This window comes from Haemorhous mexicanus, chromosome 3, assembly GCF_027477595.1.
Source record: "Haemorhous mexicanus isolate bHaeMex1 chromosome 3, bHaeMex1.pri, whole genome shotgun sequence".
Lineage (NCBI taxonomy): Eukaryota > Metazoa > Chordata > Aves > Passeriformes > Fringillidae > Haemorhous > Haemorhous mexicanus.
In genome coordinates, this window is record NC_082343.1 from 116494041 (window position 1) to 116517545 (window position 23505).

A 23505-nucleotide genomic window follows, 5' to 3' on the forward strand; every position below is an offset into this window, starting at 1 on the left:
TGGTGGGAGGTGTCGGGGTTGGGACTGGCAGAGTTTTGGTCCCTTCCCAAAGCACTCTGTGATCCCATGGTCCCAAACACCCCCTGGGCACCAAGTGACCTGGCCTTTAACAAGAGGTTCCCTGCTTTTTGTCACAGCTGAGGGAGATCTCCAAAGCCCTTGACTTTTCCTACCACCTTGAGAATTTTCATTTCCTCAGGAGATGAGGGCAAGAGAGAACACGGAGGACAAACAGCAGAATTATCCTGATCCCAACAGGAATAACCTCGGTGCAGAGTGGGATGAAAAGATCCACAGCTGGCTCAGGGATTGGTGTGGCAGGAAGGTTCAGCTGAGGCTGTTTAACTGGGGGGAGATGCCCAGGAAATCCTCCCACTGTAGCAGTGGCTTGGGGACAGATGGTGACAGTGCTGGAAAAGCCACCCTGCCTAAGGAAGTGACTGAGCAGCTCAAGGAAACATCCCAGGAGCTGACTGAGACAGGGTGAGGGCAGGATGAGGCTGGAAAACTCTGGGAGTTCACAGGGAACAACCACCCCCCTTGCAGGAATCTGCTCTGGCCTGGAAAAACTCAGAGGTGTGAGAAAAAGAATGGCTGAGGACTAAAATGTGGGGAAAAAAGCATTTAAAAGGGTTTAATCCAAGCAATAGGAAAGAAATACTGCACCAGGCACACGAGGGAATTCCATCCTTAGGGAGCAGGATTTGGGATGGCTTCACACAGGAACTGTGGGGACAGGAATGGCTGAGTGCCACCAGCCTGTGACAGACTGACAGAGCTGCCCTCTGATCCTGTGCTGATGTGGAACACAGGCACAGCCTCCCACAACAACACCCAGAGCCAGTCTGCCCCCAAAATTATAAATTCAAAGTCAAATCACGCCCTGTGCCAGGGGGATTTGGCAGAAATGGGCTCCCAGCCCGTGATATTCCAATTAATAATAATAACAATAATATTCCAATTAATGCTGAGGGGCAGCACAGCTTCCACTGGTTTCACCCAGCACACCCAGGTTTGATATTTTGTATTATTGCACATTTTTGGTCCTGTCAGCACGGGAGATGGAGAACAGGAGTGCAGGAATGTCATGAGCATAATTAGGGGATGTTCCCGAGGAGTTCTCCATCCACCTCTGCCCCAGGGATGCTGAAGGGTCCTGGGCACCACTGGACCCTCCCACAGCATTTCAGGAGCAGCTCTGAGGTGGTTTTGTAGCCAGACTGTGAGATTCCACCCAGGAACCAACAATATTAACCATTACCCAATTAAAAATTACCCAGCAAAGCAAAGCTCTCAACCCCTACATCATCATCATTATTATTATTATTATTATTATTATTATTATTATTATTATTATTATTATTTCTTCATCATGAGCTCGTTTGGCACGGAGTGGAATAAATGGGGAAATTCATCATTTCTTAATGATTCATTCATTTTTATATTGAATTATTTATATTCACGTTTAATGACTGTCCACGGGGTGAAGTCTCCCCAAGCAGAATTTCCGGCCTGAAGGGAATTGAATTTTGAATTTTTCATCAAGAACAAAGCAGCAGCTCTAGTGCTAAAGCTCTCAGCTGCTCACTGCATTAATTCCACCAAGATATTACAATAAATCACTCAACAGCAAAAACCTCCTGGCTCCACGTGTTCCTGCTGAGTGCTACAAATCATTCCAAGGGGAAAAATGAAAATAAAAACATCCAGCAAATCCTTCAGGTGAGAGGAAGCACGTCCTGCTCTTTGGCAGAGCGAGGTGTTAAACATCATTCCACACTTTTCTCCAAACTGAGCCTCAAAGCCTAATTTTTAAAAGCTTACAATTAATTTTTCTCCCAATTGAGCCTCAAATCAGCCAATTCAGGAGTAACACCCACTGAACTCCCATTAACCTGAGTGACTGCACCTGTTGGAAACAAAATTCATCTGTAGACACGAGGTGTTTGTAATAATTAACAACATTTATATTAATTAACAGGGGAAAAATGAAGCCTGAAATGATTCTTTAAGGTTTTTTGGGCTAAAAATCAAATGTTTGAGCCCAGCCCCAAACACTGGGACAGACCAGTTCAAAACCAGCAAAACTGGGCAAAAGTGTTCATCACCAAAACTTGGATTTTTCCACTGCTCAGCTCTTTAGGAAGAGTCAAAAATACAAATTAATTCACCCCACATGAAACGATGAACTCACCTGGAACACCCAAACCCCACGAGCCACCTCGGCCCAAATATTTCAGTATTTCCCCCAAGCACCTGTGATCATTTATACATTCTAAAAATGACAGAACTTCTATCAAATCCTCCTGGCAGGAAAAGTACCCTGGGACAGGCAGCAGAACTGAGAGGTGAGAACTGGGCAGGATCCCTGGTTCCAGTTCATCCTCCTGGGGAGAGGAGGTGGTGCAGGGGATCATCAATCCGTGAGTCCACAGAGGCACTGAGGCACTTTCCATCCGTGCTTTTGAAAATTCAGGTTCTGAGGAAACACCTTTGGGTCTAAAAGCAGATTTTTTTGAGCATTACCTGACTCTATTTATATTTATACCTGAATAAATTTGGTTTATTATCTATTAAATACTGCTTGATTTAAGAAACCTCCCCGAAAGCTGAACTAGGAAAAGGAGTTGAAAGGAAGTTCAGGAGAATTTAAAATTTATTTTCACCTAAAGCTGTAGAAAAGGCTTCCAAAACTGAATAATAAAACTAAAATTATGAGTGTGTGATTGAAATAAAAGTGTAAATATCACAGAGTAGAAAACTTAAAGTTTTAAAATATAATAATATATAAAACAAGATGAAAGCTTTAAATCAAAAGCTACTCCTTCTTCTTCACCTTCTTCTTCATAAATTTAAATCATATTGTGTAATTAAAGAAGTCCAAATTGTGAGCCACAAATAGTTCTTAAATTAAAAATAATTTAAGTATCATTTCTTAATTAACCAATCTATCCTTAAAAAACCTTATAAAGAGAGAAATGCAGCTCCATTTTTAATTTATTACAATAAAATACTATCAAACTCACAGTTTGTGAGACTGTAATATAAATAAAAACTAATAAACATACAAAAAATCCTGTCTCACACATTGAATCCCAACCCTAACAAAAAATAAAACCCCAAATCCTGCACAGTATTGGAGGTACAATTCAAGATTTAAGGATATTTTAGCAAGGCATTGCTACATTTTTGGGTAGCAGCATTTAATCGATGAGCCACAGTGGATTTTCAGTAGGGAAAATGCCACATCCCAGTGTTATCCTGTAAAATGTGGGATTTCCTCAGCCCCCAGCACTCCCCAGAGGAGTTTCAGATCCTCTGCACCATAAAAGTCCCTGTTCTGTGTAAAAGCAGAGCCTGAGCAGCGTTCCAGCTGTGAAATAACAATTGTCACTTTTTATTTTGGTCAGAGCTGGGGATGTGGCAATGCCATCAGATCCCTCAGCACCAGAGTGAATTTTTCCATCCCACTGCTAATGGAAAAAAAACCAAAAAAACCCCTCTTAAACCAAAATTTTAGCAGCTTCATTCCTGTTACAGCTGAGACAAGAACTGGGAACATCTCCCAAGGAATTGAATTGAATTTAATTTAATTTAATTCTGGCATTTCTTGTTTCCCACTTGGCCAGACCCCTCCTAATGGCCCTGAAGCTCAAGAATCCTGGACCAAAGGCTTTCAAAATTCACTCTGGAAAGCTCAAATCCAGACAGAGATCTCCTCTAGGCCTTAAAAAATGGGATAATTTTTTTTTTTTAGATAAAAACCTGCTTGTTCTGAGCACCAGGAGCTGCTTCTCAGTGTCAGGGAGTGCAGGGCCCTGTGTCCTCAGAGATGGGAACTTTTCCCAGAGGGAAGAGAATTCTGCTGCTGGTTTTGTTCTCCTCCAGACCTGACGGCATCCCCAGGGATGTTAAAGGGGTTTGTGCACTCCAGGAACAAAAGCACTTGGAAATTTCATGGATTTTCAGAAAGGTTTGGGTTGAAAAACACCTGAAAGCTCATCCAGTTCCAACCCTGACGTCTGCCACCATCCCAGGCCGCTCCAACCCAACCTTGGGGTTTTTTTTTTTAATTATTATTTAACTTTTTTTTTTTTTTTTTTTTAAATTCCAGGCACTAATTCTCAGGGAATTCCATGCCAGGGCAGGATTTCCCTGCAGATCTGGGCTCTGAGGAGAGGGAGGAGATGCAGGATTTGGGCTGAGGGCCCCGCGCCGCGCTCGGAGCTGCTCAGACTCATCCCGGGAGGCCTCACCCAGCAAGTTCTGTCAGGTACAGAGATCTCAAATGAAATAAAGAGATTTCTGTCACCTCTTTCTCGGAAATAAAGATATTTCTGCAGCCAATTCCTTCCCTCCCATCTGCTGGGCTGCTGCAGAGCGCCCAGAAAAGAAGTTTTTCCCTCAGTGAATCTGGGAATCCTCAGCAAATGTGGGATTTGCTGGGCCCCATGGAGGAGATGGTGAATGTGCCTCCATGTTCTCAGAAGGCTAATTTATTATTTGATGCTGTTGTATGATATTAAATGCTATGCTAAACTATACTAAAGAACAGAGGAAGGATACAGACAGAAGGCTGCAAAGAATGACCACAAAAACTCCGGCCTCCCTGCCACGGCCTGACCGTGCTCGGCCATTAAATAAAAACAATTCACCTGCTGCATGAACAAACTCCAACCACATTCCAGAGCAGCAAAACCCAGGAGAAGCAAGTGAGATGATATTGTTTTCCTCTTTCTCTGAGGCTTCCCAGGAGAAGAACCCTGGGCAAAGAGGATTTTTTTGGGAAATGGGACAGTGAGAGGGAACGCTCCGGCTCGGAGGCGTCGCTTCCCTCACGGAGCAGGAGCTCAGCAAGGAGGGTAAAAACACCAATTTCCACCAATTTCCACCTTTCTCCAGGGAAAAGAGGCTGCTCCGTGGGCACACTGCTCATTCCTGTGCTTTTCTAACTCACTCCTGAGTATTTGCCCCTCCTGCCCCCGACATGATCAATCACAGCTGCTTTATTCCTGACAGAAACGTGAGAGAGCACGAATTAATGAGCACGAGCTGGCTGAGGGGAAAGCCAAGCACAGCACCTGTCCCCTCCTCGGGGGCAAGCCCACCAATTATTGGATATTTCCCTCAGGAGAAAAAGCAGAAATTCAAATTAACCCCTGCTTTTGTTGAAAATGGGAAGAGAGAGGGGAAAGACCAAAGGGAATCCGGCCTCCATTTCAGAAGTGTTTCCATCCCTGCCACTGCTCTGAGATCCAGGGTTACCCTCACAGTTTGTTAACATGGTAGGATTTGTCACTGTAAAGTAAATTGTTATTATTATTATTATTATTATTAAAATCTTGCTTCATTGCTTAAAAAGCAGTGAAATTCAAATTAACCCCTGCTTTTGTTGAAAATGGGGAAAGAGCAAAGGGAATCTGATGGAGCCACCTCGATTTCAGAAGTGTTTCCAGCCCTGCCACTGCTCTGAGATCCAGGATTTGTCACTGTAAAGTAAATTATTATTATTATTATTAAAATCTTGCTTCATTGCTTAAAAAGCAGAAATTCAAATTAACCCCTGCTTTTGTTGAAAATGGGAAGAGAGAGGGGAAAGACCAAAGGGAATCCGGCCTCCATTTCAGAAGTGTTTCCATCCCTGCCACTGCTCTGAGATCCAGGGTTACCCTCACAGTTTGTTAACATGGTAGGATTTGTCACTGTAAAGTAAATTATTATTATTATTATTATTATTATTAAAATCTTGCTTCATTGCTTAAAAAGCAGTGAAATTCAAATTAACCCCTGCTTTTGTTGAAAATGGGGAAAGAGCAAAGGGAATCTGATGGAGCCACCTCGATTTCAGAAGTGTTTCCATCCCTGCCACTGCTCTGAGATCCAGGATTTGTCATTGTAAAGTAAATTATTAATATTATTATTAAAATCTTGCTTTATTGCTTAAGAAGCAGTGAAATTCAAATTAACCCCTGCTTTTGTTGAAAATGAGAAAGAGCAAAGGGAATCTGATGGAGCCACCTCAATCTCTGAGATCCAGGATTACACCCACAGTTTGTTTTCCAGTCAAATGTGGTAGGATTTGTCACTGTAAATTATTATTATTATTATTACTATTACTATTACTATTATTATTATTATTATTATTATTATTATTATTATTATTATTATTATTATTATTATTATTATTATTATTATTATTATTTTATGGAACCATGGCACAGCTCCACGGCTTGGGCCGGGAACAGCTTCAAAGCCAACCCAAGCTGAAAGGAATAAATCAATATTAAATATAAATGAATAGAATAGAAATTCAAGAATGAAAAAAAGAAATAAATAAGACACTGTAATAAAAGTTTATAAAAGTATAAAAAAAAAGTTTATAAAATTTATACAATTTTGATGGGGAACAGCTGTTCTGGGGCAAATCCACCTTTTTCAGCCCAGGTTCACCTGACCACACCAAACCCTTCTAAAATCTATTTTTTCCCAAGAATTTGAGCTTTGTAAGTGCCTAAAAATTTTGTCTTTGAAAAATTATTTGGTCTCAGGGTTATTCTATCAACTGAGAACATTTTATAGCATGATACTGCACTGATATTTATTCAAATATAATAAGAAGAATTATTAATGACTTATTTCTACTTAAAACTCCTCTCACTCCCTCTGAAAAATTGCCTGAGGAAGAGAAATGGAAGTATTTTCATACATTAAATTGGGCTGTTAAAAATAAATAATGCAATAAAAGAATATAAAAGAAATAGAATAAAAAGAAATAATGCAATAAAAGAATATAAAATGAAGGAAAATGAGACAATTCCCAAAACTGAAACACAAGGAGTAACAGAAGTTGGCCAAAGCATTGCCCTGATTTGGAGCCAGCTCATCAATTCTGAGATTTCTTATCAGTTTTGACATTTCTTATCAGTTTTGGATGCTTCTCAGCTTTGTTTCACACTGGTGAAAATGAGAAATAATTCAGATTATGTGTAGGGACTTCAGCAGCACTCTTGAAAATACAAAAGTAAATAAACCACAAGGAAAAATACATTTCTGAATTCCAACCCTGAGCCATCTCCTTGGATTTATTAAAAGGAAAAGACAAATTTGGGGTTGGGTGACGGATTTCCCATCAGGTCTGAGGGTAAAGAGCAAATATTAATATTATTATTAAGAAATAAATAGGTATTATTATTATTATTATTATTATTATTATTATTATTATTATTATTATTATTATTATTATTATTATTATTATTACATTATCATATCTTCGCTCAGCTTTTGTTGCTGCTTTATTCACAATTAAAGAGGCAAAAGATCTCCCTCAAGAACCACAATCCATAGTCCCTGGAATATTTTGATTTTTCCAGGAGGAATATCCTGTATATTCCCTGGAATATTTTTTATTTTCCCAGGAGGAATTCCCACTATATTCCCTGGAATATTTTAGATTTTTCCAGGAGGAATTCCCACTATATTCCCTGGAATATTTTTGATTTTTCCAGGAGGAATTCCCACTATATTCCCTGGAATATTTTTGATTTTTCCAGGAGGAATTCCCAGTATATTCCCTGGAATATTTTGATTTTTCCAGGAGGAATTCCCACTATATTCCCTGGAATATTTTAGATTTTTCCAGGAGGAATTCCCTGGAATATTTTAGATTTTTCCAGGAGGAATTCCCAATATATTCCCTGGAATATTTTGATTTTTCCAGGAGGAATTCCCACTATATTCCCTGGAATATTTTGATTTTTCCAGGAGGAATTCCCACTATATTGCCTGGACTATTTTGATTTTTCCAGGAGGAATTCCCTGTACCACTGCCAGGAAACCCTGCAGTTCTGTGCTCAAGAATGTCCTGACTTTAATCAGGGAAAATAAAAGGATAAATTCCATTTTTTGGGAATAAACCCCAGCTCCTCGTTCAGATTTGCTCCATCTCTTGTGATTCATCTGGGAAATTTTTCATTTCAATTTCTGGGTTTTTTTCTCCACCTTTGTTTTGTTTTGTCTGTTGTTTTTTTTTTTTTTTTCCTTTAAGATGGAATAATTGCACCCAACAAGAAGCAACTCCTCAGGGCAGACTGGAGCAAATCCATTCCCTCTCCTGAGGGGAATTCAAAAGGAGATGGAGGAAAATTCCGGATTTATAAATTGATTTATTTATTTGCTGCTGACAGAGCCTCTTCTCTCCAGCCAGCCCCACACATGGCCAAAGAGCTGAGGGAAAAAACACAGTGGCAACACCCTGGGGAGTGGAGAAAATGGGGGAAAAATGGGAAAAAAGGGGAAAAAATGGGAAAAATGGGGAAAAATGGGAATTTTTGTCCACCAAAATGGAGAAATTCCATCCTGACTTGAGCAGCCCTGCAAAGCCTCATGGTGTCTGTGTGTCAAGGATTCATTCTTGCCAGGTTTTCTTTTGTTTCAGACCAATTTTACCCTGAGGAGAAGAGAAAATAGGGGGGAAATTGAAAAAAATGGGGGGAAAATGGGGAAAAAATGGGGGGAAAATGGAATTTTTGTCCACAAAACCAGAAATTCCATCCTAACTTGAGCAGCCCTGCAAAGCCACGGACAAGAATTAATTCTTGCCAGGTTTTATTGAAGTTTCTTTTGTTTCAGCTCAATTTCACCCTGAGGAGTAGGGAAAATAGAAAAAAATGGGGAAAAATGGGAAAAAAATGGAATTTTTGTCCACAGAAATGGAGAAATTCCATCCTGACTTGAGCAGCCCTGCAAAGCCTCATGGTGTCTGTGTGTCAAGGATTCATTCTTGCCAGGTTTTCTTTTGTTCCAGGCTAATTTTACCCTGGGGAGAAGAGAAAATAGGGGGGAAATGGAAAAAATGGGGGAAAAAATGGGGGAAAATGGAATTTTTGTCCACAAAACCAGAAATTCCATCCTAACTTGAGCAGCCCTGCAAAGCCACGGACAAGAATTAATTCTTGGCAGATTTTATTGAAGTTTCTTTTGTTTCAGCTCAATTTCACCCTGAAGAGTGAGGAAAATAGAAAAAAATAGGGAAAAAATGGGAAAAATGGGAATTTTTGTCCACCAAAATGGAGAAATTCCATCCTGACTTGAGCAGCCCTGCAAAACCACAGGGTCTGTGTGTCAAGGATTCATTCTTGCCAGATTTTCTTGGTGTTTTCTTTGTTTCAGCCCAATTTCACCCTGAGGAGTGGAGAAAATGGGGGGGAAAAATGGAAAAAAAATTGGATTTTTGTCCACAAAAACAAAAATTCCATCATGACTTGAGCAGCCCTGCAAAGCCACAGACAAGAATTAATTCTTGGCAGATTTTATTGAAGTTTCTTTTGTTTCAGCTCAATTTCACCCTGAGGAGTGGGGAAAATGGGGAAAAAAAGGGGAAAAATGGGGGGAAAATGGGGGAAAAATGGAATTTTTTTCCACCAAAATGGAGAAATTCCATCCTGAAATTCCATCCTGAAATTCCATCCCATTCCACTGTGCCATGGGCAGGGATGCCACATCCAAAGGACCTTGAAAATGTTCAGTAAAATGAGAAATGAACCATTATCAGCTCCAAAAGAGCATTTGTGGGAATGGGAGGTGACAAATCTGCCAGCAGGGGAGAGGATTTGAATCCTTTTGGGATTTTAATCCTAATATTAAAAGCCATTGCTCCAACACTGTCAGATAATGCACTGAAATTTGGGGTAAAAATTCAGTGTTGACAGGAATAAATTTTATTTTTAAATAAAATAAAATTAAATTACCAATAAAAAAAGTTAATTTAATTAAAATGAAATAAACACCAGCCAGGGATGGGAGTGAGGGGGTGAAAAAAAAAATCTCATTTAAATTTATCCCACAGCAACAGAATGAAAGAGTGGAGAGGAAAAAAAATGGGGGGGAAAATGGGATTGTCTATTTTTGTTGCAGATAAAAATGAAATTTGCAATTACATCATCTGACAGCTCAGAATAATTAAGTTCTTCCAAACACCAGGGCAATTTTAATTTTTTTACAGAGGAGATCAGAAGGAAAACAGAGAAGATTTTGAGATAAGCACAGGAACTGCTTCAAAGAACTCAGTGAAAATTACTTTAAAAAGAGTTTTGCTCATCATTCCTGCAGGAAAAAAGTGAAATAATCTCCCCATGGGATTCCCAAATCCCAGGAATTTCCATCTTGGGTGCTCATTTACATTCAATCCTCAAAAAATGGACAAAAAAAAAAAAAAATCTCCTTTTGTGGAATGATTACAAAGATCCAGCCGAGGCTGCTCAGGATCTCAAAAGTGAATTTTAAAGAGTTTATTCTGATTTTTGAAGGGGCCTGACTGCACTTCTCCTACCCCTTTTCCAACCCATTTTCCTCAGAAACATCCCCAGAATTTTGCAGCAAAAATCCCAATCAAACCCCCCCAGAAAGAGCCAAAGGGAGCTCGTGGGAGAGCTCAGGAATTCCTCGGAATTCCTGCTCAGCTCCCCTGCCCAAGGACTCCCAGCACAGCTGCAAATGCCCCTGAGATGGTTGATTTTCCTTTTTTCCCTCTTTCTCTCTAAATCTGAAACCTTTCCCAGGGCTGAGTCTGGCCCTGGAGCACCCATGGAAACTCTGGAGTCAGTTCAGGTTTGGGTTTGGGAGAAATGAATCCCAAAACTTTCTTTACTCTGCAGGAAATTTGATTTTTTCTTGACTTTTGAGCTCCTGGTTTTCACAGGAGAAATGCACATTCCAGGAGAAATGCACATTTCACTTTTGAACCAAATTCATCCCAATTTTGAGACCTTTTCCCACAACTTGGGGCAGGTCCCTGTGGCCCAGTTTGGATTTTTAATTTTGGAATTCCAAGAGGAATAAAACTCCTCTGAAGGAATAAACCACAAGGGTGTGGAACAGCAGATAAATCAACTTCAAAAAGTTGGTTTGTTTTTTTTTTTTCACTGCTTTTCCCTTTATTTCTGGGGTCAGATGGGAAGAAAATCACAACTTTGATCATTTGGAACCAAACTCTGAGCCCAAAATTTCATCCCAGGGCACCTGGATCTGACTGAATTCCCACAGGATTTAAACAGAATGAATCCCACAGGGTTTGAATTTCAATCCCACCAATTCCATCAAGAACTGGTGAAGAAATTGAAGAATTCCATTGAGATTGTTTTGAAGAAATTGCAAATGAAGAGAGGAAAGAGACCAACTTGGAGAGCTGAAAAGACAAACCAAGAATTGCTCCAGCAAGGTGAAACTCAGCCCTGAGGCTCTGCCCTGGGAACCACCAGGGGATGTTGGGTTATTTCCTTTTTTTCTTCATCAATTCATTAAGAAAATTCATTTCCTCAGCTCCTTGTTGGAATATTCCTGTGTAGATTCCAAAGGGAATTTTACCTCCTCCAGAAAAATAAAAATATCCCAACCTGGATAAAAAGAGGCTCAGGACACTTCCAGGCCAGTGGGAGCAGAAATTTCTTTTTTTTTTTTTTTTTTTTTCCATTTTCCCCCAAATTTTGGAGCACAGAGGGCAGGACAGATATTTATATATATTTTATTGTATAATTGGCTTTTTGCAAATATTAAAATGAACAACTCTGTGTGTTATGTTGGAAAGTGATATGTATTCATCTCTTTTAATTAATGCTGTATTCATCTCTTTTAATTAATGCTGTATTCATCTCTTAAGCAGTGTGATAAATGAAGTTTTTCAGCATAATATTAAAATACAAACCCTGGAATTCTTTGCTTTTTATTGTCCCTCACTGGCCTAATTTTGATTATTATTTCCATCACTTTTAAATTTCTAAAACTGGAACAAAAGTGAATTAATAGCATTTTTCACAAACTCCTCCTTCAGTCCCTGCCCGTGAGGAGAGGGAAAACTGGGACATGGATTCCCTGCCCTTGTGGCAAAGAAGTTTTTATTCAAGTTTTTATTTCCCAAGGAAACTTTTATTGAAGTTTTTATTTCCCAAATCTGCCCAAAAACCCAAAAGAATCCAGAGCCAGGTCAAGGCAGGAAACATCCAGGAATGCCAGGGGGTGATTTCCCACTAAAAGGCACCTTGAGGCTCTCTCCACCTGGGAATGTTCCTCATTTTTTGGGAATATTTCTGATTCCAGCCAGCCAAATAAACATAATTTCTGGTTTTCATCTGAGCAAACTGTTTGCTTGGGAATATTTCTAATTTTGGGAATATTTCTGATTCCAGGCAGCCAAACAAACACAGTTTCTGGTTTCCATCTGGCCAAACTCTTTGCTTGGGGATATTTCTAATTTTAGGAATATTTCTGATTCCAGGCACCCAAACAAACACAGTTTCTGGTTTTTATCTGACCAAACTGTGTACTTGGGAATATTTCTAATTTTGGGAATATTTCTGATTTTGGGAATATTTCTAATTTTGGGAACCTTTCTGATTTCAGGCAGCCAGCCAAACACAGTTTCTGGTTTTCATCTGACCAAACTCTCCACTTGGGAATATTTCTCTTTTTGGGAATATTTCTGATTCCAGGCAGCCAAACAAACACAGTTTCTGGTTTTTATCTGACCAAACTCCTTGCTTGGGAATATTTCTAATTTGGGAATATTTCTGATTGCAGGCAGCCAAATAAAGAAAGTTTCTGGGTTTTATCTGATCAAACTCTTTGCTTGGGGATATTTCTAATTTTGGGAATATTTCTGATTTCAGGCACCCAAATAAAGACAGTTTCTGGTTTTTCTCTGACTGAACTCTCTCCTTAGGGAATGTTTCTAATTTTGGGAATATTTCTGATTTTGGGAGTATTTCTGATTTTGGGAACATTTCTGATTGCAGGCACCCAAACCAAGGCAGTTTCTGGTTTTTATCTGACCAAACTCTCCACTTGGGGATATTTCTGATTTTGGGAACATTTCTGATTGCAGGCACCCAAACCAAGGCAGTTTCTGGTTTTCCTCTGAGCCCCAGCAGGTTCTGGAGCAGACAGGAGGATCCACAGCGCTGACCCTGCAGGAGCAGCTGCAATCCCCACCCCCCTCTCAGGGAATGTTCCAGAAGGAGTTCCTGTGGCATCATCTCCCATGGCACAGATGATGTCACGCCCCAGTGGATTTTTAACCTCAGATTTGCTGGGGTTGGCAAAAATCAAAATCCCCAGAGCACAAAAGCCTTTTGTCCACTGTGGGATGGGCTCCACTCTCCATGTGGGCTGCTCTGCTCTCAGAAACATTAGAAATTCATGAAATAACGTTAAAGCTCCATAAAAACAAGCTGTTATTTCACCACTGAGGGGTATTCCCCACTAAACTCCTCCTTTGCTCGAATTTAAGGATAGATTTCACCACCATGAGCTGAGGATAAAATAATTTCCTCCCCCCCAGTTTTGGGAATCCAGCTCAGTTATAAATCTGGATTGTTTCCTATGGGAAGAGGGTTTAATTTGAGGGGAAAAAAAATACAACTGGAAGGGTTAAAAGGAAAAAAACCCAACCCCTCTAATACTCCCTGGGGTCTGCAGGTCCTTCAACCCAATTTGATGTGAATGAAACCATTATTGTTCTTTTGACTCCTGCTGGGCCATTGCAGCCACGGCTTGCCAGGGATTTCAGGAGCTTTTTCCTACATGTTTTCATCATTGCAGCCCTCAGTTTCCAGGTTGAAAAACAAGTTTTTGCTCAAAATTTCGCCTCCTCCAAACCCTCGTGATGTTATAGATGTTTAAATTTCAGTTATTTCAATATTTAAATTGGAATTTCCATCAGCACGGCGTGGGTGTTGGAAATTAATCAAGAGAAAGAAAGCCACGTGTCCTCCCTTTTTTTTCCTCTCTGTTTTTTTTTTCTCTCTGTTTTTTTATTTTTCCCTCTGTTTTGAAGCATCAGATTAAAACCTGCAGCAGTGAAGACTCAATCAAACCAAGGGAACTGCTCACAGCCACTGCCACAGATGTCCTGCCATAAAAATGCTCCCACATTGGATGGGAGGGAAAAGTCCCACCTTAATAAAACCCAACAGAGAGGGAAAGAAACCAAACCAGAAGGGGTTAAAAGGCAATAAAAGGATTATTGTCAAGCCTAAGCCAAACCTTTAAGTGATATTTTATTGCATTAAAATGTGAGCTTTGATGACTCAGCTGGTGTTTGAACTGCTTCAGAGGCAAAATGTTAATTTTTAAATATCCCTCTGTGTGCAGCTGGAAAACAGAGCTTTGCTGTAAAACCCTCTGGAAATAAAGTTCCCTTCAAATAATTTACAGAAAATATCTAAGGAATGTCATTCCAAAACCAATCTGCCATTTTGGCCCAAAATCAGGCCATTCATCCCTAAAACACTTTCTTTTCAACAGTATCTGAATAAACCAGGGCAGAGTTTGATCTCAGGGCCCTCAGAGGCTTCTGCTCCTGTGATAACTCAATTAAACCCAGCAGATAAATCTCAGATTCTTGAAAAAAATCCCAAAGCTGATGAGCTGCAAGCTCTGGTTTTCTTCAGAGGATGCTTCAAGGCAGATTTTATACAGATGTTCCCAGCACAAAGTGAGGAGAAAACCTCCAGGCCATCAAAGCCCCCAGACTGCTACAGATGGACAAGAACTGATGAGAACTCAGCTCAAACTCCCAAACTCCTCACCAGCAAAACTTCCAACGACCAAAAACAAACTCATCAAGCCCTGGTCTTGAGGTTGGTTTAAAATAACATCTCTACATCTTCTGTAGGTGCCACAGAGCCCAGAAACTCCAGGAAAAATCACCAAGAGTTGATGGGAATTCTGATTTCCCAGCAACACCCAGGCTAAGGAATTATTTGAATATTTAAAATTTTTAATGGGAACAGCAGAGCTTTGAGTGAGGAACTCAAGGAGGAACTCTCCACTTCCACCTGCTTCAGCTTCCACACCTCCTGCAGGAATTTGTTCCCATTCTGAGGAAGGTTTTCCCCAAGCACCCTCTCTGAGACCCCCCCAGGCTGCTCAGCCCAGCCAGGCCAGGCCCAGAGGGCAGCCACAGCCCCTCCTGCCTGGGGCTTCTCCATAATTCAACTTCTGCTCTTAGCAGCCAAGCTCTGCTCCCTCCAGACCTTCAGCAGAGACTTCCATGGTTGGGATGGGGCTCACAGGGCCCTTGCTGAGGCTCCAGGAGCCTGGGGGAGGTTCCCAGAGGGAAGGGCACCATCCCCAGGGACACAACACCTTGGTGTGAGCAGCACTTGTGCCTGTGACAAACACAACCCCGGGCAAAGGAGGGAACGCTCCACTCTCAACATCTGCTCGGAGTGCAGAGAGCCCCAAAAGGTCCCTGGAGTCAGCCCAGGCTCCCATTCCAAGGGATTCCACTGCTCCAAATCCACCACCCCACCACCTTCATCCCTTCCAGAGGGGGAGTGCACAAAGAATCCATCTTTCCCCCAAATAAATCCAAATTTTCTCCATTCTCTTGGTTCTCAGGACACATTTCAGGTGTGAAAATGCAAAAAAGGACAACGGAAAGCCAAAAAAGGACGAGGGAAGGTTTGGGAAGGTTGGGGAAGGGGAAGGGGAAGGGGAAGGGGAAGGGGGAGGGGAGGGGAGGGGAGGGGAGGGGAGGGGAGGGGAGGGGAGGGGAGGGGAGGGGAGGGAAGGTTTCGGGAAGGGAAGGTTTCGGGAAGGGAAGGGAAGGTTTCGGGAAGGGAAGGGAAGGTTTCGGGAAGGGAAGGTTTCGGGAAGGGAAGGTTTCGGGAAGGGAAGGTTTCGGGAAGGGAAGGTTTCGGGAAGGGAAGGTTTCGGGAAGGGAAGGGAAGGGAAGGGAAGGGAAGGGAAGGGAAGGGAAGGGAAGGGAAGGGAAGGGAAGGGAAGGGAAGGGAAGGGAAGGGAAGGGAAGGGAAGGGAAGGGAAGGGAAGGGAAGGGAAGGGAAGGGAAGGGAAGGGAAGGGAAGGGAAGGGAAGGGAAGGGAAGGGAAGGGAAGGGAAGGGAAGGGAAGGGAAGGGAAGGGAAGGGAAGGGAAGGGAAGGGAAGGGAAGGGAAGGGAAGGGAAGGGAAGGGAAGGGAAGGGAAGGGAAGGGAAGGGAAGGGAAGGGAAGGGAAGGGAAGGGAAGGGAAGGGAAGGGAAGGGAAGGGAAGGGAAGGGAAGGGAAGGGAAGGGAAGGGAAGGGAAGGGAAGGGAAGGGAAGGGAAGGGAAGGGAAGGGAAGGGAAGGGAAGGGAAGGGAAGGGAAGGGAAGGGAAGGGAAGGGAAGGGAAGGGAAGGGAAGGGAAGGGAAGGGAAGGGAAGGGAAGGGAAGGGAAGGGAAGGGAAGGGAAGGGAAGGGAAGGGAAGGGAAGGGAAGGGAAGGGAAGGGAAGGGAAGGGAAGGGAAGGGAAGGGAAGGGAAGGGAAGGGAAGGGAAGGGAAGGGAAGGGAAGGGAAGGGAAGGGAAGGGAAGGGAAGGGAAGGGAAGGGAAGGGAAGGGAAGGGAAGGGAAGGGAAGGGAAGGGAAGGGAAGGGAAGGGAAGGGAAGGGAAGGGAAGGGAAGGGAAGGGAAGGGAAGGGAAGGGAAGGGAAGGGAAGGGAAGGGAAGGGAAGGGAAGGGAAGGGAAGGGAAGGTGGGTGTTGAGCTGCTCACCTGGAAGGGACAGGGGATGTGGTACTCCCGGCAGCGCTCCTGGATCCACGTGGTCTCCCACACGCCCCGGTAGGCCTGCTCGTAGAAGTAGCAGCCGATCACCACCAGCAGGGGCACGAGGTAGAGCACGCTGAAGACGCCGATGCGGATCATGAACTTCACCAGCTTGTCCTGGTTCTCCTTCTCCAGCGGGATCTCGATGCGGACGCGGTTGAGGGAGATGATCCCGGCCAGCAGCAGGGACACTCCCACCACCACGTACAGGCAGAGAGGCGCCAGCACGAAGTAGCGCAGCGCGTCCACGTCGTAGAGGCCGACGAAGCACACGCCGCTGATGTTGTCGCCCTCGATCTTGTTCATGGCCAGCAGGATGATGGTGAGCGTGCCCGGGATGCCCCAGGCGCTGGCGTGGAAGAGCAGGGCCTTCTTCTCGATGGCCTCGCTGCCCCACTTGGGCACGGCGGCCAGGAACCAGGTGATGGTGAGGATGACCCACCAGACGCTGCCGGCCATGGTGAAGAAGTAGAGCACCATGAAGAGCATGGTGCAGGCCTTGTTGTGGGAGCCCTGGGTCACCGTGGAGGCCTTGTACTGGGAGGGACTGGAGGCGTTGCAGGCCACGCGGTCCTCCAGCAGGAAGCCGATGAAGAAGATGAGGGACACCATCATGTAGCAGACGGCGTAGAAGATGATGGGCCTCTCCGGGTAGCGGAAGCGCGTGACGTCGATGAGGAAGGTGAGGAAGGTGAACAGGGTGGCCGAGAGGCAGACGATGGAGATGACGCCGATGAAGTAGCGGGCGAAGGACAGCTCCTCCCGGCGGAAGTACATGTTGGGGCAAGGAGGGGAGCAGTCCCGGACCCTGAGGAAGGAGTAGCCCAGCTCCGGGTCGATTTTCAGCTCCCGGGGACACCAAAAGCCGTAATCCCTCTGCACGGCCATCGGCGCCTCCTCCGTGGGCTCGCCGGCCAAGTTGAGGTCAACCAGGCGAGGATAGGGCTCGTCACAGTCTGGGAACCTAAAAAGAGGAGTTTAGCAGGAATGTACTCACAATTTACAAGGACTGGGAACCTCGTTGCACACAGAATTCACAGAGTCACAGGTTGGAAGAGACCTTAAAGATCATCGAGTCCAACCCAGCCCCAACAGCTCAACTGAACCCTGGCACCCAGTGCCACACCCAGGCTTTGTTAAACACACCCAGGAATGGGGACTCCACCACCTCCCCGGGCAGAACATTCCAGAACTTTATCACCCTTTCTGTAAAAATCTTTTTCCCAGTATCCAACCTGTATTTCCTTTGGTGCAGCTTGAGGCTGTGGTTGGGTCAGTGCTGCCTGGAGACAGAGCCCAGCCCAGCTGAGCACAGGCACCTTTCAGGAGCTGTGAGAGTGATGAGGGCACCCCTGAGTCTCCTTTTCTCCAGGCTGAGCACCCCCAGCTCCCTCAGGGGTTCCTCTCAGGGTTTGTGTTCCCAGCCCCTCTCCAGCTTGGCTGTCCCCTCTGGATGTGCTCAGTGCCCCAAGGTCCTTCCCAAGCTGAGGGCCCAGAGCTGGGCACAGCACTCTGGGTGTGCCCTCAGCAGTGCCCAGGGCAGGGGAAGGATGGTATCCCTGCTCCTGCTGGCCACGCCATTCCTGACACAAGAATCAGGATTTCTAGGTGTGACTCCAGGCAAACCAACTGGAGCCAAACCAGACAATCCAAAAAATGAGGAATCCGTCACATTCTGCACTGTTTAGTCACAAACTCATCCTGCAGCGCAACGCTGAAACTATAAAAGAAGTTTAAAAGTAAAACAGGTGAGGAGCCCATTTGAGCTTCAAGAATGAAGGTAAAAATGCAAAATCCATCCCAGGAAATCCATAAATTCAAGCCCATGGCAGCAGTATTTTAAAAACATTTTAAAGCCTTTCCTAAGCAGCTGCACTTGCTGCCATCAGACAGAGCAGTGAGGTGGTGACACCAAAATTCCAACTAGCACTGCCACCAGTTTTCATAAATGGAATTGTGAAGATATTTGTGTAGTTGACACCAGAATTAATAAATGGAATGGTGATGGAGATATTTGTGTAAATAAAGCTCTGACTGGGGACTCAGGACTGCTGGAGTTTCAAAGGAAAGATTGGAGCAATACCAGTAACATCCTCTGACTTATTTAACTAAAATAGTTTTAATTGTTTTTCATCCTCTCCAATCCAACTATTTCTTCCTGTTACTGCTCCTCAGTTTCATTAACTGTTGGAATCACTTACAAAAAACAATAAAGCATGAAGATCCTGTTTTTAATTTCATGCATGTTCTGTCTCAAACAGCTTGGAACACCACTGGATGGTTTTTCCATAAATTTATTTGTGCAATCTAAAGCTGAACACAGCTGTTTGCAGCTCAGCAAGGGGTACATGCTCTGCAAACAGCTCTGAGATTTCCCCCTCATCAAACCCAGCCAATTTTCAGCTGATCTCTTGGGCAGAAATAGGAACTCCCTCCCCACCTCAGGAAAGGCTGCTGGCAAACGGGAAGGAAAACACGGCCGCGTGTGATGGAAAGCGTTTAAACCACCTGCTTTTTACAGGCCATAAAACATCCCGGAGGGGAGTAAAAATTTATCCTGAAATAAAAAAAAATTTAAAAAGGGTTTTTCTCACCTGGTGCACTCCATATCCTCGGGCCAGGAGACCCCAAACATCTCCATGAGCTTGGAGCACTCGCTGTGGGCGCGCTGGCAGAGGCGGCGGCAGGGCAGCGTCACCCGCCCGTACTCCATGCACACCGGGGCGTACAGGGCGCACAGGAAGGGCCGGAAATCCCGGGAGCATTCCAGGTTCACCATGGGGTGGAAGGGCTGGCAAGAAAAATAAAATACAAGGAGAATTCAGAGCTGCAAGCAGCACTTTGGTGGAATATTTGGCTTTTGCCTCATGGCAACCGTAACCGCGACCTTCTGGCTGTTGGTGGAAATGATCATCAGGACGGAACTTGGGGGTTTTAGGAAGACAAGGGGATAATGAAAATATTCCCAAGGGATATTTATGTCCTCCATCTGAAGGGCTGGCAAGAAAAATTTTTAAAAGGACGTGCAAGCAGCACTTTGGTGGAATATTTCCCTTTTGCCTCATGGCGACCGTAACCGCGACCTTCTGGCTGTTGGTAGAAATGATCATCAGGACGGAACTTGGGGGTTTTAGGAAGACAGGGGGATAATGAAAATATTCCCGAGGGATATTTATGTCCTTCATCTGAAGGGCTGGCAAGAAAAATTTTTAAAAGGACCTGCAAGCAGCACTTTGGTGGAATATTTGCCTTTTGCCTCATGGAGACCACAACAGCGACCTTCTGGCTGCTGGTAGAAATGATCATCAGGACGGAACTTGGGGGTTTGGGGAAGACAGAGGGACAATGAAAATATTCCCAACAAATATTTATGTCCCTCATCTGAAGGGCTGGCAAGAAAAATAAAAAAAAAGGACCTGCAAGCAGCACTTTGGTGGAATATTTTGCTTTTGTCTCATTGCAACCGTAACCGCGACCTTCTGGCTGTTGGTGGAAATGATCATCAGGATGGAACTCGGGGGTTTGACAGGGGACCATGGGGACAATGAAAATATTCCCAAGGGATATTTATGTCCTCCATCTGAAGGGCTGGCAAGAAAAATAAAATACAAGGAGAATTCAGAGCTGCAAGCAGCACTTTGGTGGAATTATTTTCTGTTGTCTCATTGTGACCGCAACTGCGACCTTCTGGCTGTTGGTGGAAATGATCATCAGGATGGAACTTGGGGGTTTGGGGAAGATAGAGGACCATGGGGACAATGAAAATATTCCCAAGGGATATTTATGTCCTCCAGCTGAAGGGCTGGCAAGAAAAATAAAATACAAGGAGAATTCAGAGCTGCAAGCAGCACTTTGGTGGAATATTTGGCTTTTGCCTCATGGCGACCATAACCGCGACCTTCTTGCTGTTGGTGGAAATGATCATCAGGATGGAACTCAAGGGTTTTGGGAAGACAGGGGAACATGGGGACAATGAAAATTGGGGAACACCAGGGGATATTTGTGTCCTCCATCTGCATTAAAATCAGTGGGAATTAGATGGATAAATCCCCCTGGGGGTGGATTTCAGTTCTCTCATGAAGGTGGATGTGTCTCTCATTCCCAGCCTGCACGTTACTGTCGCCAGATTTCTCTTCACAGAGAAAAAGCAAGGCACAACTTCCCAAGAAATTTCTGGGATTCACATTCTCTGAAGCTCAGAGAAAGAAAAAACCAATTCTTATCTCATGTACTGCTCCAGTGTGGTTCACAAGTGGAAGATTGTTTACTTGGAGGGAATTGATAACTGGATTCTGGTGGGAGTGTTTGGATTCACTGACCAATTGAATCCAGGTGTGGATTCACTGTGTGAGTCAGGACTGTGGGCTGACAGTCACAAGATGCTGGGCAGATTCAGTTTAGATGTAATATGAAATAGTCTAATAAAGTAATTAATTAGCCTTCTGATAAGATGGAGTCCTCCTCATCATTTCTCCCAGACATTGGGCAGAAATATCACCGATACGTTATCCCAGTTATTTAAATTCCCACCCAGCCACGGAGCTTCCAGGGCTGTAATCACAGTGAAGGCACAGCCAAGGTGTCATTTCTTGCCTAAGCAGCAGAAAGCATCCTGCAATCAAAACCTGAAAAAATAAAAATATCGAAATAAATAACCGGCGTCTCGTGCTCCTGTGGTGCTTTATAGCAGGTTTGGGTATCAATGAGAGCGACGCTCCTTGGAAGCTCTGAGAGAAAATCTGTCAGAGTTAGCAAATACAGCTGCTCTGGAGCACTCCTAAAGGTTAAAGAAGGAAAACTGAAGAGGACAGGGGTTTATGTCCCAGAAGAAGCTGGTGCGTGGTGATAGATCCACGTCATTGTCCAGTGTGGGTTCACTCTGCTCTTGGGTTTTGTGGCTTGTCCTTAAAACTCACCAAGAATTAATCAATGTTTTATTCCAGATCTCTGTGGCACCCACCACCACCCCAAGCCTCGCCATCTCTTTGGACATCAATGTAAGATCAATGATATTCCCCTGAGAGTGGAATTAGAGAATATTGGAATACATCAGGACTTCTAGTTCTGGAATAAAACAAACTCCAGACTGGAAAAACTTCTCCTGAATTATATTTCAAACCACAGCTCAAAGGGGAAAAGTGCCTTCATCAACAGCTTTGTTCTACTCAGATTTTTTAGAAAAAGCCCATTCTTTGGATACCAGGGTTTTCTCACAGCCCAGCAGGATTAAGGAGCAGGAATTCTAACCCTTGGAATTTGCAGTGTGATAGCTGAAGCACCAATGAACCTGCTCGATATAAATACATAAAAATCCTAAATCTTGTTACAAGAGGAGCTGCACAAAGATTACATTCTCAAGCAGTGATTGCCTGAGAAGTGTTTGAAACCAATTCAGCATTTTCTTTTGCCAAACTATAGAGCAGAACTGATCTAACAGGGAAAAGTAGGGAATTTTCTGTGACCAGAAAATACTGGGAATTATAAGGAGAAGTTTCACTTCTCCCTTCCCACCTCTCTACTCTTCCAACCCTCCCCAGAAGTCTCCTTCCCTCTGCAAAAAGTTCATTTTGGGAATACAAGACACAACCATGCTTTGGCTTTAATGTGCTTTTTTTTAACATAATTATTATTTACCAAATTGATTAAATTCCCTTAATTTCTCTGAAATTCAGCAGTAACTTGCAGGAAGAGCAGGAGGAGCCTCCAGAGTTATCAGCCAGGAAAAAGCAGTTGGGAAATTTAACATTTACAGGCTCAGGTTACTCAAGGAACTCACAAGGTTTGGCTGGACATCTACTTCAGGTTTATTTTTATTTATATATTTATTTGTATTTATTGTCTACATTGTTTGACCCCACGGATCCAAGAAATTGATTCCAGGGAGTTCCAACACCTGCCTGGAAAAGCTGGAGGTAAAAGTCTTGACTTGATGGAAAGGGAAAATAAAACAAGCACTCCACTTTTATTCTGGGAAGAGTTTAACTTCCCTTCTTTACAAAAAGCCTTGAAAATGAGAAAATTAAGTTACAACTTTATGAAAAAGGAGTTCCTGTTTTCATGCCTGCCCCAATCCCAAGGTTCTGCCTCCTGCCACTGCAAGTTTTCACAAACCTACTCCTAAATTTCAAGTTCTCCAGACAATTCCTCCCCTACTTTCCCCTGATACACCTCCCACTCAGAAAAGATCTTCCCAAAGTTCCTTTTTTCCTGCTATTTCACCTTTGTTAAAAGATCTGTTTGGTTTTGGTGCAGTTGCAGAGCCTGAACTATTTAGGAAGAGACCTCAGAGCACCTCAAGGTGTGCAAACACAGCTCCAGGTGAAGAGCTGGAGAGGAGGAAACTGCCTCAAGCTGTGTCAGGAGAGCCTCAGGTTGGAATTCAGAGGGAATTTCCTGAGGGAAAAGCTGTGGAAGATCAGAATGGGCTGCCCAGGGAGCTTTGGAGCCCCCATCCCTTGGGGTGTCCAAGGAACAACACTCACAGCTCTGGGCTGGTGACAAGGTGAGGGTCCCAAAGATCTCTTCCAGCCTGAATGATCCTGGGATCCTGTGAACTTTAAAATCATGAAGAGGAGAAAAATCCCTACAACTCCTGATAAGACAAAATAAGAGCTTCACTTGCCCTGAGCCAGGATTTGTGCCTGTGGGCAGCTCCCTCTGCAAGCACCCCAAAAATGATCTCCAAATTGTCTTCTCCACCTCACAGCTCCTGAGATGAAAGGTGTGCAAACACAGCCCCAGGTAAACGGCCAGGAGAGGAGGAAACTGCCTCAAGCTGTGTCAGGGGAGCCTCAGGTTGGAATTCAGAGGGAATTTCCTGAGGGAAAAGCTGTGGAAGATCAAACTGGGCTGCCCAGGGAGCTTTGGAGCCCCCATCCCTTGGGGTGTCCAAGGAACAACACTCACAGCTCTGGGCTGGTGACAAG

General features: G+C 43.8%; 1 protein-coding gene across 2 annotated transcripts in view; it reads right to left on the minus strand.

The window, feature by feature from the left end:
• The window catches only part of FZD3 (frizzled class receptor 3), a 62947-nt gene that overhangs the window by 9466 nt on the left and 29976 nt on the right, over window positions 1-23505 (minus strand). For both annotated transcript variants that reach the window (XM_059843140.1, XM_059843139.1), the window contains 2 exons: window positions 19174-19370; window positions 16526-17543 (listed from right to left, as the gene is read on the minus strand). In XM_059843140.1, coding sequence (XP_059699123.1) covers window positions 16526-17543; window positions 19174-19370 — 1215 coding nt within the window. The remainder of the gene's footprint in view (window positions 1-16525; window positions 17544-19173; window positions 19371-23505) is intronic.